The sequence below is a fragment of the Photinus pyralis genome, unplaced genomic scaffold (assembly GCF_008802855.1).
Source record: "Photinus pyralis isolate 1611_PpyrPB1 unplaced genomic scaffold, Ppyr1.3 Ppyr1.4_LG4, whole genome shotgun sequence".
Lineage (NCBI taxonomy): Eukaryota > Metazoa > Arthropoda > Insecta > Coleoptera > Lampyridae > Photinus > Photinus pyralis.
The window spans coordinates 43,158,029-43,172,897 of NW_022170511.1; the positions used below are offsets into that span (position 1 = coordinate 43,158,029).

Here is a 14,869-nt window from a genome sequence, read left to right on the forward strand (position 1 = left end):
TGGGCGCGTAGAAGAACTCTTGTAGAAAGGCAACGGGTGTACGTGTATCTACGGGGCCGTGAAATTTGTCAACCTTAGGGACATGGCTACATGATGTGGGGTTGGCGACATCTGGGCGGCATCCTCGAGCGTAGTATACTAACGTGAAGGTTTTTCAGTTTTTTCCTATCTTCTACTACAGTTTTGGTCCGATTCTTTTCAAATTGGTGTCGTCGGAAAGATGTTGCAAACGCGCACAACTCCTGCGTGGCGGAATTTTGTTTGTTGTCCTAGGGGCGAAATTAACGACCTTTTGCGAGGCGCGCGCGCGTCTTCGAGAAGTAGTCAACTTCGGGCGCCTTTTACCTTCCGTTGCGAACTCACGCGGTTTAACGTTTCGTAAATCTCGAATCGCTGTCTCTCTTTCTCGTGCCGCCAATAGAAGTGAATTGCGAGTGAACGGGACGTCGGAAGTGGGTACCGTCAAAGGGAATGTGGTAGCCTGCGACACGATCTTACTGATGGTGTAGTCAAATCTTCAACCGCGACGCCAAAGGGAATGTGGTAGCCCCCGACACGATCTTCCTGATAGTGGAGTCAAATCTTCAATCGCGAATTGCGGCTGAACGGGACGTCGGAAGTGGGTACCGTCAAAGAGAATGTGGTAGTCCGCGACACGATCTTACTGATGGTGGAATCAAATCTCCAAACGAGAATTGCGGGTGAACGGGACGTCGGAAGGGGGGATCGTCAAAGGAAATGTGGTAGCCCCCGACACGATCTTCCGGATGGTGGAGTCAAATCTTCAAACGCGAATTGCGGGTGAACGGGACGTCGGAAGGGGGTACCGTCAAAGGGAATGTGGTAGCCCCCGACACGATCTCACTGATGGTGGAGTCAAATCTTCAAACGCGAATTGCGGGTGAACGGGACGTCGGAAGTGGGTACCGTCAAAGGAAATGTGGTAGCCCCCGACACGATCTTCCTGATGGTGGAGTCAAATCTTCAAACGCGAATTGCGGGTGAACGGGACGTCGGAAGTGGGTACCGTAAAAGAGAATGTGGTAGCCCCCGACACGATCTCACTGATGGTGGAGTCAAATCTTCAAACGCGAATTGCGGGTGAACGGGACGTCGGAAGGGGGTACCGTCAAAGGGAATGTGGTAGCCCCCGACACGATCTTACTGATGGTGGAGTCAAAACATTAAAAGCGAATTGCGGGTGCACGCGGAAAGTGGGAAGCGGTTAGTGAATGTAGTAGCCTTTGACAAGATCTGTTATTGATGGTTGAGTCGAAAGTGGCTAATAGAATACTGATCTGCCACACAAAAATGCGCTGAAGTCCCTTCGATCTCAAACGAGGACTTTGATAATTTTTTACCATTCCGACACTTGTCAAAAATCGATTTCACAGCTCTTCTGGGTCCATAACCTAATGCCGAATGAAACCAGAGATGTATAAATACATGAGATGTAATCAGAAGAAAAACGTCAAATTATTTTTATTAAAATTTTATAAACAATTAACTATTAACTATAGCGCGTTCGCAGCTTCAGAGAACGCACCATAGGGAAACGGCAATATATTCTTTCATAAAGGATCCACGAGGCCTTTGAAATGTACTTGAAGGTAGCGCCCAACGTACGTTATTGCGCCTTCCTGATGCTAGAAAGAGATTGACAGATGTTATGAGTTACCTTCCTTGTTACTATCATCACCTGATAAACTAAAGGAATGGTATAGGTAGCGATGAGCAGTGATGCATTTCAAAGTTAAGGATTTAATGGTACATGCGATGGAAGAAAAGGATAGTTTAATTATAAAATATTACCCTCAACTGCTAAAATTCAAAGTAGCATTCTCAAAATGTTGAATCATTTATTTACATTTTTTATATACTTAGACGTTATTCTTCTTCTAAAAATATACCGAGACAACAAATTCCACCCAATAAAAAAAAGATAAAAATTGCATTTAAAAATCGGTAAATTAAGACTAAATTATTCACCTAATTAACAACAGTCACAAAATGCAGAACTTTATATCGGTGGATGCAATACTAAGCACCAACAGTGATAAAGAGTGTGAAATCAAATTTAAAAAAAAAAACTATCCATGATGTTGGTCCGTAAATTACTTTTGAGTGCATCATATTACATACTACTAACATTACAAAAAAGATCAAGTTAACAAACACCGAAAATAGTCACCAATAACAGAAACTAAAGGAATGTGTTCTATATATTTATTAACAAGTATTTACTGCGTCGCCGTCGGCGACGGTTGCGCTGGCATTTGCGGTGGCGCCAATTTTGTCGCGAAGGCGACAACGCCCAGTAGAATTTGACGAAGGATGCCGGGCATACTGGGTTTGGCGGCTGTCGACTCTAACAATATTCTTAGTTCGTGGAACATGTTTCGCGTGTACGGGTTACGCCGGGAAGCGTAACGTTGGACCAGGAAGTGGTAGTAAATGAACGGTGTTAGCAGTCCCACTTTTCCTCTGAGGAGTAATTTACAATAAGAATTTCGCATTCCGTTAAGGGGTTATCCACTCTGCGTACACTTTATAAGCAACTGCAGACAGTAAACTGTTTCTTGCTACGAAATTAACAAAAATGTTATATTTTTTTAATAAATGAGCTTCGATTGTGGATAGGAGGGAGTGGACTAACCCTTTCCCGACTCCCTCGTCTGGACGAGACTAGTGCAAGAAAAAAATGCATGACACTACATTTATTAAGCTAAAGCTAAGTGTTCACTCTCTTTTGGAAATATGGAGGCATTTTATGGTAATGTGTTCCAATATCCAGTTATCCACGGTCGTATTTCTAACAACGCCAAGAGGAATGTGGTTAGGTTTTATTGTTAGCGCATTTTTGATTCTCAAAAAGGAGTTTATTGTTTCACTAACCGTCGGCCGTTAGAGCGACCTTTATAGATCAATTGAGATCTCGGCAAAGGAATATCGTAGTCGGGTTTTCGGCATTATATACGTACTATCGTGTTATTCCTGCATCACTTCGACTGAATATTGAAAACCATTCCTGAAGTTGATAATTTATAAATTGATTTTTCAGATAAATGGTACTCTTGGTGGAAATGCAAAGAATAAATGTGTCAACCGCGGTGCGTTTTCTGCGTGGTTTAATTTTTATGGGACATTGTTTCTTAATGGGTTTGGGGAAACTCTCAAGCTGAGATGTCTGGGATTTATTTCATATTTCGTCTATTGGGTTACAATTGCTAGCTCAACATTAGGTCACTCTCCTGATCAGAAGGAGGTTAGTCTCAGCAGGATTTCGATAGTTAGTCTGTGCTTTCGTGAATATAACGAATCCAATTGGCGCAATTAAAAAACATGTCAGACTTAGTTGTTACAGATAATGTTAAAAAGGTTGAAGATAATAGGTGGAATTAGTTGTGGGGAGAGATTTTAGGGTTCATTTGGGTTTTGGACTAACCAGAATAATCGATGTCTAGTCTGTTGTAATTAATTTGCGTGTTGATCGCAGTAGAGCTAGTAGTATCGCGTAATTCTTGATGGAATTTGACAAAGATTCGCATTTGGAAAGCCGTTGCTGCTAGTGCACCTCTAAAAAGCATTATGCGGGTCACTCTGTAAGCCCAGAACAAGAGGAACAATAAATAAACCATGAATCAAAAATAAAATCCTCCATTTTCTAAGCGTTTTTAAATAGTAGACCATGGATTTATGGAAATTTTTGTTTTGTTTATTGTATCCATGACAGCAGATACTAATCAATAAAAATGGCTGACGGTAGAAACATGTCTTTACAAAAGTTTGAAAAAATGTATATATAAAAATGTAATCAGGAAAACAAATGCATAAAATTGAAGTTAAGATATATAGAGTGTTGCATTTAAAAAATAACAACGCTAGACCAAATCTAAAAATTTGTTTTTAACTACGCCACTGGATTCTACGCAAAAATATCTAAAACGAACCGTTTTTACCCTTTTTTATCTTATATAGGTACCATGTGTCCCATTTTGGCTGAGACTGCAGTGTATCTCAGCTGTTTTCGCGATCCTGTACCACTTTTTTGTGGAACTTTTAGTACCACAAACAAACTGAATCTAGCAACTTTTGCTTCTGAGATACAGGGTGAAAATGAAAAGTTATACTGTTTCAGATGTTATCATATAATTTGTACCCATGTAAGATACAAAAAAGGTAAAAACTGGTCATTGTAGATATTTTTACGTAGAATCCAGTGACGTAGTAAAAATAAATGTTTGGACTACCGTTCTGAAATTTGACCCACCCTGTATACCTAAAGGGCAATTTTTTGCATTCTTTTTCCTGATTACATTATATATTTTTAAACTTTAATCATGAACCATAAATAAAAACCTTATTTTTTAGTGTTTAAATAGTAGGCCATGGATTCATGGAGATTTTGTTTTTAGCGTAACACAACAAAGTTTGAGGTAACGCTTATGTGCTCGATTTTTTGTTGTTTGTCTCTGTCCCATCGAGATCTCGGCTCCTGAGCTACCCCTAGAGACTTCGGGTTTTCATTAATTGATAGCTGCTATGGTCTATATTTGCCCGTTACTCATCACTTACAGTTGTGTTACACGGTTACACCCACAAGTGGGTTTTGAAACATTTTTTTATATATATTCATGGCAGCCGATACCAATCAATAAAAATGGCTGACGGTAGAAAAATGTCATTTGAAAATTTTGAAAACTATGATATTTTTGAAAGTATAAAGAAAATATAATATGTAATTAGAAAAACGAATGCAAATAATTGACGTTATGATATACACAGTGTCCATTGTTCGAGTTACCTTAAGAGACAGAAAGTTGATTAAATAGAAGCAAAATTTCGTGCTGAATAATTTTAATTAATAAGTTTAAAATATCTTAAATAGTTTTGAAAATATCGCGAAAAAACGAAAATTTCTGATTTTCGTTTTTAATTTTTTGATGGTAAACTAATCGTACTAAACATTTTTAATTAACACATTATTCAGACACTTTTTAATTGAGTTTTTGAATATGGCATCCCGTTTTTAATATCTTTTAAATGATGGAGAAACACGTGCCACGTTTTAAACTTTAGTTTTTCTTATGGGCGCCGTTTTAAATTTTGACATTTTGAGATTACGTCTTTTTTTCTCTTTACAACGATATATTACACATGGTGGTTCCTAAAAATACAATTTTTAATTTTTTGTGAAGAGTGCTTTGGAAAAAAACGTTCTGTTATTTTGAACAGAAGTTTGACAGTTTGATCCATCTGTCTGGTTGCAGCGTTGGCCCAAAAAAAATGGACACCATGTATAGGGTGTTGTATTTAAAAAATACCAACATTGTCAAATCTCAAAATTTTTTTGACAACGCCACTGCATTCTACATAAAAATATCTAAAATGTACAGTTTTTACCTTTTGTCAATCTTACATGGGTAGTTGGACATTCCAAAAAGTCAAACTTTTCGTCTTCACCCTGTATCTCAGAAACAAACGTAGCTACATTGGTTCTGTTTCACCAAAAAGTGGCACAGGGTCGCGGAATCCCTAAGTCTCTATCATTAAAAACAGCTGAGATACATGGCAGTCTCAACCAAAATAGGACACACTGTACATACCTACTTATCAATGTATTAAAAACGTCATTTTATTAAGCATATTGTTACATTTCCTACGCTTGTTTCACGTAGAATTTTAAAATAAGCTCTATCTAAAACGCCACCAGTTCCCTTTACTTCGGTTAACTGAGTTTCTACTGTTTGATAAAAGTATTAGATATTGTTGATTAATTGGCAAAACCACATAGTATCAAATAAGCTTAATTGTATTCATTAAATTTATAATGGTATAATGAATTTTAATTCAGGAAATTAAGTTGTATATTTGTTCTGGTCCAATACATTACTGGGCCCGTATCTCCTATAATATATTAGATTTGGGAAGCTCCTTGGAGGCCTCTAGAGTGTTACCCGCACATAAAAATCTTATATATGCCCTTAAACGTTTAGAATCATGCATGTTTTCATATAGGAAATTGACAACTGTCCCATCTATCTAACAACATCAATCTGTTCTATCGATTGAACACACATCACAGTTATCCCCCTAAACAGAGATCAACAAAAATCATACACTAGTGTTAGAATGTCTTCTAAATCTACGAACACGTCACCCACAAGTAGTACCTAACAGTGGCGGTACCGATACCTAATAGCACTATTAGTATTACGGTCACTGTCTGCTAATTGGATATGTACACATTTTTAAGTGGTGGATAACCCCTCAGATACTTACGACAAGACAAGGAAGACACAAAAAGGCATTAATATAATTTCCGTAAGGCTGATTAGTCGTAAAATGTTCCTAGATTGGAATTCCACGAGTGAAATTAGGAGACGTGCACCCCACCACGCGTTGTGACCCAGGCTCTAAAAAAAAAATGCTCCCATTACATTGCGAAACATTCGCAAACAGGTAAATTAAAAGGTTGTAAGTACAACATTAATAGTAGACTTTGCAAAAGGTTCTCATAATTCTGTATCATACTCTCAGTCTCACACTAATTAACATTCTTGATAACCTTGAAATTTAAAAGCTTGAACTTTGCCTGAGCGAATGTACTTACATCTAAAAGAGTTAATGAATAACTCGCGGAGTGCAAAATTGCAAATAGTACGACCGGAAGAATGACCACTGAAAACATTATTAAGGAAAAAGTCAACACGTTAACGGTTAAGCGTAAAAAGGATACTGTTGATCGGAGCGACGTAAATAAAAATTAACGAATAGAATAAATAGTGACAACTGTCCTCTGTTAAGAGCTGCGCCGCGAATACCCTCGAAAACTGTACAGGTCCCAATCTTTGATGTAATCTTAAAGCACTGGTCGCCGCATTTGATAAGAGAGCTTTGTAGTAGGAGCTGTGTGCATTCCTGAAATATAGAAAGTGGCACTTTCACACCAATTGGGTCAAATTAATAATAATCACTGTAACTCACCCAAAAACAGGAATAAAATAACCCATCGTAAACATGATTGTAAAAATGCGTGTGGCCCAAAGTGCAACATCAATTTTGTGTGATAGTACGTGCTGTTTTAATGCCTCGATATTTAAACCCCTTTGTGGTTGGGGTGGTGACGTGCCTTCCGTGTTGTTGCTGGTGCTGTCGCTCATTTTTCCCACTTCTAAGTTTGACTAACGATACGAAAGGAAAAATGGAAAAAATTTTAGCGAAATAAAATCGCAACTTTTGAGAACTTTCACCTACAACGACAGTTCAAATGATGAGATGTCGAAGTCGAAATATTTTTAGAAATGAAGTTAGGTGCACTTTGACCGACGGCGCGCGCAGCGCATCGTTGCCAAACCTCCTATTGTATCGAGTGTTTCATAAGTAATGAGAAATCTACGTTTCAGTGATTGTACATTCCCACAATGATAAATGTCAACTAAAAGAGTAACTAACCTAAACAGTTTCTGTTGTATTCTTGCCTTTTACCCTTACGATTAATAATTTTGCATCCTATTACGTCATGCACCCGGTTTTGATAATTTGTTGTTGATTAGGAGCAATAACAAAAAATGTTATAAGATTTGGACGTTACATAAATGCGTAAAAACGTGAAATTGAATTAAACTTTACCTGCCAAATCAATTACACGGCGACCAAACGCAAAATACAAAATGAATAAAGTTAATAATTGTGGTTTCCTATGCAACTAAAAAGAAAAGGGTGCGAGGGGGGAAGGAGGTATTATTTAACACAAAAGTTCACAGAAGTTTTATTCCCTTGACATTCACAATACCGTAAGACGCGGCCAACGACATTATGAAATCAGATCTTTAGGTTAATATTCGCATTCATATTACGCAACATTAAAAATATGTAGAAAAGAGTCCTTACAATTGAGACAAAATTAAAAGTACCTACGTAAAAACAAATCGCGACAAAATATAACAATGAATTGTACTGTGGGTGCTACTTTTTGAATCTTCGCCGGCCCCGAGCCTACCCCCTAACAATTTGGTGTCTCCACCAACTGAACCTGCTCCTATTGGCAGCTTTTTGTTGTGCTAAAGTAGTAGATTACAGTAGTGGCGTACGTAGAAATGTATTCTGGGGGGGATTAAACAAGTTCGTGGCACATACAGTCACCCAGTGCGTACTAGAAGGGGGAGGGGGGGGGGAAGAAATAGAAATTGGGTTGCAGGTTGCTGATGCTGGTAGTCATTTATCTATTTATTATTGTACAGGCGAAAAAGATTTGATTAGAACGGTATTTTATTTCTTACTGCTGACAGGCCCCTTTATTGCTTTTGCTTTAATTAGTCAACGAAAACTTTGAATAATAACTGAACTGTTAGGAATTATGGATTCTACAGGCCACATCCATAAGAAAATATTTTTTTCCGGTCGATCCGAGACAATTTTTTTTTCTGGGCAAAAAAAGGCAGTTATTACCTTCATTTTTTACAAAAAATCGACTGCACCAAAAACTTTTTCTTATTAATTTGGGTGCGTAGAATCCAAAACGATTCGTACTTTTTCGATTAGACGTCTCCATCAAAAGTTATGGACAAAAAACAAATTTCGACAAAAAATTCAAAGGGCTGTAACTTTTCACCTAGTAGTCCGATGTTGGAACTGTTTGGAATTAGGGTTTCTACAGGTCACATTCTAAAAGAAAATTTTTTAAATGCAGGACACTTTATTACCACCAATATTTTAGTTGTAACTTACACCTCAAAGATGTCGCCACACTAATTTTATAATGTACTTTATGTAACTAACGTTAGATGTCAGAGCGCTCTTATTAAAAACCATAGACGCTTCCATAGCATATATATAATATATATGTTCCATAGATATATGAAGTTTTAACCTCAAATGCATAAATGAATGTTTGTTTATTTTATAGTCAAAAATTAAACTTTGTTATCATTCCTTTCTCGCTTACAGGTTTAAATTAGGGAACTGGCTTCTGGGAGTGACAGGAAAGCGGCAGACTCGAGCTTTGCGGAATATGATACTGTTCGCTCTGAGTCGTGCAATCGAAGACATGTAGTTCTTTCTCGATGGATGAGAAACGTTAGCATTGAATTCAAACAACACAAATTGAAAAGGGAAATGCTTTGTAACCAAAACAGGAGGACACCATGAAGAACTCGCAGAAAACCCATTCTAATGCAATTCAAACTTCTCAAGGTTAAAATCGGAACGATTACATGATTGCAGCAGCTGCCGATGGTGCGAAGCTATTCTTTAAAGAATTGAGCCTAGAGTTTATTTGATAGAACTACTGTTATGGAAACGGTAGTGAAATTGGCAGCGAAATAAGGCAAAACTATTACGCAGTTTGCAATCACGAAAAAATGTGTTTTTTGTGCGATCTTCGTGTGAAAGTTATTGTAAAACGGTTCAGTTTAATGTACCTGTTATTGAAACTGTTCATCCAAGGGCTTTAAATAAACTCCTATGCATAAGAAGTTACGAATTGCAAAAGTAAATGTTTTCTGTTCATTGAGCATCATGTGTTGCCTACAAACCAGGCTACACAAATATCGAGTGCCCATATTCAAATTAAGGATTTGCTTGAATCTCCCCAATTAAGTACATGAAAGACACCGTAATGAGATAAGTGCTATTGCTACATTTTGAACTGCCATTTAAGGAATAATAAGTGCGACGTTGCTATTAATCGCATAAATTCAAATGAAATTTTAAAAGGTGCGTACGTGGCGACATCTCAACTACACTTCTAAAACTATATTTGATAGAAAGTGTATCTATTGCCAAGGAGATGGCGCACTAGTACTTATTGTATTTAAACTATCTATTCAAAAACCGGGCCTTTAAACTACAAATGCTCTACAGATCTTGCAAGACTCCGTACATTTTGAACGGCCATTTAATTCAGACTTCTCAATCAAAAGTTATAGACCAATTTCGAAAGAAAATTCAAAGGGCTGGAATTAATAGCCCAATCTTGGAACTGTTTGAAATTATGGATTCTACAGGCCACATTCTATAAGAAAAGGCAGTGTTATAACCTTCCTTTTTTTAACAAAAATCGACTGCACCAAAATTTCACGGGAAAACACTTTTGCTTATTAATTTGGGTGCGTAGAATCCAAAACGATTCGTACTTTTTCGATTAGACGTCTCAATCAAAAGTTATGGGCAAAAAAAATTCCTGTTTTTAAAATTCTTATTTTCGTCATTTCGTGAAAGGCAGGACGCAGGAGCAGTACTAAGTACCTGATACCTATTTGTTATTTTGGGCATCAATGTAGCAAATTGCCGATCGATGCCGAATAGCCAAATCGTTGACTGCCAACACTGAATAGTGAATACTAAATACTACAGAATATTTAGAGTTTAGTGACTTGAGACTTTAACCAAAACCAAAATTGCTCTCTATATATACCTATATATTATTGCCTTTAAGTGGGTGGAGCGGATAGCGGAGTATTACCTAAATACCTAATAGCTATGATGATAACTCAATTCTTCTGGGGGGGATATATCCCCTTCATCCCCCCCCCGTAAATACGCCACTGGATTACAGACTGGGCGACTAGTTAATTCCAAGATCAGTGGCAAGGAGCAACTAGACTCAGACAGTTCAGGGTCTTCTTATCAGGGTCCCTTGGCAAATCTGGGCCTTTTAAGCTTGCTAAAACTGAACAGAGGCAGGGATTAGAGGAAGATCATCATGGTCCTCAGGGGATACTGGGTGGCCACCTGTTACCTGCACAAGATTATAGGCTTGTAGGAGAGCCTATGTACAGGTTCTGTGGTGAGGTGAGGTATACCCTCGGGTATCAGCACCATGGAACCGGAGAGAGTGAAGCAACTTAGGCTAAATAGGGTCCTATACTCCTATCCTTAATTGAAAGGAATGGGCTCTTCTGGGAGAAAGGGGGTAGGCACAATGGGCCTTTGGTCTGCCTGGTTGGGCTCCCCTTGAGAATTCGGTCAAATGAATACTTAACCAGAGAAATGTGCATAAAAATCCAGTTTGTCCAATCGGATACTGTTAATGGACCAATGATACAAGCACTCTATCAACTGATCTCATGTAAACAAAAAACATTACCTACTATTTTAATAATAAAACAAAAACAAATGCCAAAATATCACAGGTGATGACTACAAAACAGTTAATGCAGATACTTCGTTAGCTAATCCGCACAAGTTATCACCTATAGCTAAATATAAATATCCCTTATCCCCAAAATCTTCCCCCCAGGAATTACGAGCAATATAGTACGGTATATCTGCCGTTAAATCATAGCCGACCAGCTGCACGGAATGGTTTAGCAAATCAAAGTCTCCTCCACAATGAAACTGTATGATGCCTCCTACGTAGTGCTGCCAACTTATCGCATTCACGGCGACTGCAACCGGCCCGATTGTCGCGATTGCTTGTACAATATAAGCTTCGTCGTCCACGAAACTACAATTTGGACTTTTACTACGGAAAGAAAACATGTAAAACGGCCTACCTGTCACAAGCGTATTTGTCGACCTGTACAAAAAAGCTATCATTGTTCAATTTACACACCTCATTTTTTAAGTGGAGAGGATACGTACTGTCAGAATACACTTTCACACTGTAATCCTTCAGCCACTGCAAAAAAGTGCAATCATCCCCTCCATTGCAGCCGTCATTATCATACCTCGCACAGTCAATCGCTTGCTGAACGCTTAAACTAGTCAAATTTTTATATTTAAGGGCGTACATCGACTCCATATTCTGAACGGTGCTAAAAGCCCAGCAAGCGCCGCATTTCTTTTGATTATTCACTTTCGTAACAATTCCTCTTTCACGCCAGTCGAACTTAAGAGGAATAGTTGTAGTAGTCGCTCTTTTGTTTCTGTGATGGTGCTTGTGACGACCCCCGTCCCGGCTACGTCTCAACTTACGATTCGTAATCCTCGTCGGCAAGTCTGACTGCAAGTATCTGTCTTTAAATTCGGACTCGGTCATGTCGGAGAATTTCGTCAAACCGTATAAGGCACTAAGTTTACTTTTACGATTATTGTTTAGCTTAGCAATGCTGTCCGTTGAATTCTGTAACGAAAAGGAATAGTTCATGAAGTGACTCGATCGAATTGTACCTTGAAGGCGGCGTAGTGCTCCTGATACTGCTTGTCATCGTCGTAAGTTTTATTGTAACGTTCTAAGAAACGATTGAAATCGCCGTGACTGTTAGAAGTCTTCTTTATTGTAATGGGAATGTAGCAAAATAGAAAGAAAATAAAGGCGACAGTCAAAAAAAGATTGTACCAGTTCATGATGAAGTTGTAATTGACACTGATAAGTTTCACATGTTAATTATCCTATAAAATGAAATGAGTTAATTAGAAAAAGATAAAGTGGAGATATTTTTTTGAAAAAATGTGTACATCGCTTTTAACCTCACTTATCTTATCGAAAATCGGTGTTGACATATTTCCTACGTACAGTCGCTTGCAGAATTAACGACCCTTCACCCTTGAGAAACAAAACTGGAGCATAGGCAACCAACATAACAGTACCTCCCAAAACAGTTTTAAAAACTGAAGGTTCAATTTTGAAAAAGACTACGGATTCTTGATCGCCTATAGAGGTGAGAGAATCTCAAGCATTCTAAAAGCTTCTGCGAGGGTCTTGAAGGACCTTTGAAGTTATTGAATACTGTTTGCGACTCTTAAAAGCCTTTAAAAAATCATATTACTTTTTAAAGGCTTTGAAGAACCAATACGAGTTCTTGCAAGGACTCTTAGAGAAAAGTCCCTTAGACACTTTTTAAATTGTATTAAGGTTTTTGAAAGACTCCAAAGGTTAATGCCTATGAAAGGGTTCAAAGATCCTTAGAGACTTTTAAAAAGTGTTAATGGTTTTTTTTTAAGATTTTAAAACGTTTATGGATACTTGGAGGTTTCTGGAGACTTTTAAAAACTGTTAACGACTTTTTCTGAAGACGTTACAGAACGCTTAACGCGCACACATTGTTCAAGACAAATTTCACACAAAATTTAAAAAGAATTTATCAAGGTTGTTAAAGACTCAATCCCATTCCATTTACAGGGGAGCCCAACCAGGCCGCATTTAGGCGCACCAAAGGCCCATTGTGCCTACCCCCATTTTTTCGCTACTAGATCCAGAACCCATTCCTCTCAATAAAGGACAAGACCCTGTTTAGTTGCTTCATCCTCCCCGGTTCCAAATAGCTGTCGCCAAGGACCTGATGTCTCTGTTTCTGATCAAGGCGTCACAGTGACGGACCACATACTCGGTAATTTCATCTGCCTCGCCACAAAACCTGAACGTGGGCTTTTCTACAAGCCCAATGTTGTGCAGGTGAAAACTGACCATCCAGTAAGGACACCGGCGATCTTCTTAATCTGGCATCTATTCAGTTTTAGAAGCTTAGAACACCCAGATTTGTCGGGGGGCCCTTTTAAAAAGGCCCTGGATTGTTTGAGTCCGGTTGCTTTTGCCACCGAGCCTGGAATTGGCTAGTCACCCAGTCCTTAATCCTGCCCCTGGCCTTCGGTCTTAGTAAAACAGCTCGGATTGCATCCATTCTTGCGAGGAGGGTATTTAAACGTTGTCTCCCTGATCCGGACGTGTCTAAGGCTACCTCGATGCTTCATGAATCTCAAATATTTCACTAACCTGGTCAGAGCCAGTTGACGTCCTCGAAAAGTGAGCCCATCAAGGTCCGCTCTCCTTCTATTCGTAAATGGAACAACCTCGGTCTTTTCCCGGTCAATGGAGAGGCCATGGCTACCGCACCACCTGTTCAAGAGCCCCCTGCATCAGCTCTTTCACAGTGTTTGGAAACTTTCCTGTTATGACGATCGTTCGTGTATCCCTGTATATATACGCTCCATCCTCGTTCAGAGTATAGAAGAGCCCGTCTAGCACCAGGCACTACAGCAATGGAGGCAACCCTCGATTATTATTATTATTATTATTATTATTATTATCTAGTAGCGATCTAAGGGACCAGTACCCCATTCCTTATGTATGCACCCACCAGCTTCAGCGATGATGGGCTGATGGGCCTAATTAATCCTTCACCATTTCATATTTGGCACGACCCGGTTTAGGTAGGTACACAACTCTTACCTTTCTCCAGTTATCGGGGATATACGCTAAAGCCAGGGAGGCTCTAAAGACGTGCAACAAATGTAAGAGGAGCGGCTCCAGACCCTTCTGCGAAAGAGCCGGGAATATTCCGCCCGGTCCTGCACTCTCACCACGCCTCACACGCGGCAGACCTATATAATGTGTCTCCTCATTTTTTGCCCTGGGTCTTTCAAAAGAATCTTACGAAGTTTTTGAACTCCAAGAAGACCCTCCATATTACCACAAAAGGCCTTCCTCGATCCTCTTCAAATATGACCCTTATACTTGCGCCGAGCATTCTTGATATCTTCCCCGTCCGCAGCCAGCTTAGATCGCATGACCCTATTAAAGAATCTACGAACCTCCTTGCAAAGCTGTCCAAGATCCGAGTTGCACCAATGTGTTCTCTTCGTTACTCGAAAGGTTTGCAGTTGACAGCGGTCGTTATATATGATGCTGTTATGGCCTCGCTTACTAATGCGGCCGCCCCTTCTACCTGCCTTGCGTTCCGACAGAGCAAAAGTGGTCCCTCCAGCCGCACTGACAGTTCCGCGCCACATAACAGTCCCCCTCGGCCGTCAATGAATCGGGGATACCGAAACCTAAAACTCCCGCAGTGGGGATGCCAGGTTTAGCTGGAAAAGAATGTGCCTGTGGTCCGAAAGCGACGAGTCATCAGGCACTCTCCAACTCAAAGATTCTAAATGTCAATTAAGAGTTCTCAAAGCGTTTCGAAGATTCTTGAAAACTGTTCAA

At 39.2% G+C, this 14,869-nt stretch overlaps 2 protein-coding genes across 2 annotated transcripts; both read right to left on the reverse strand.

Moving 5' to 3' along the window:
* Positions 1-2,154: 2,154 nt before the first annotated feature.
* On the reverse strand, positions 2,155-7,316 carry LOC116168650 (Krueppel homolog 2-like). Its single transcript, XM_031484584.1, has 5 exons — positions 6,988-7,316; positions 6,740-6,921; positions 6,614-6,681; positions 6,283-6,416; positions 2,155-2,484 (listed from the first exon to the last, which is right to left on the reverse strand). The coding sequence occupies exons 1-5, from the start codon at positions 7,161-7,163 to the stop codon at positions 2,241-2,243; spliced, it is 804 nt and encodes a 267-aa protein (XP_031340444.1). The 5' UTR covers positions 7,164-7,316; the 3' UTR covers positions 2,155-2,240.
* A 3,765-nt stretch (positions 7,317-11,081) lies between these two features.
* Positions 11,082-12,424, reverse strand: LOC116169666 (cathepsin O-like). The gene is made up of 3 exons (XM_031485814.1): positions 12,115-12,424; positions 11,499-12,067; positions 11,082-11,449 (listed from the first exon to the last, which is right to left on the reverse strand). The coding sequence occupies exons 1-3, from the start codon at positions 12,289-12,291 to the stop codon at positions 11,143-11,145; spliced, it is 1,053 nt and encodes a 350-aa protein (XP_031341674.1). The 5' UTR covers positions 12,292-12,424; the 3' UTR covers positions 11,082-11,142.
* Between the last annotated feature and the right edge of the window lie 2,445 nt (positions 12,425-14,869).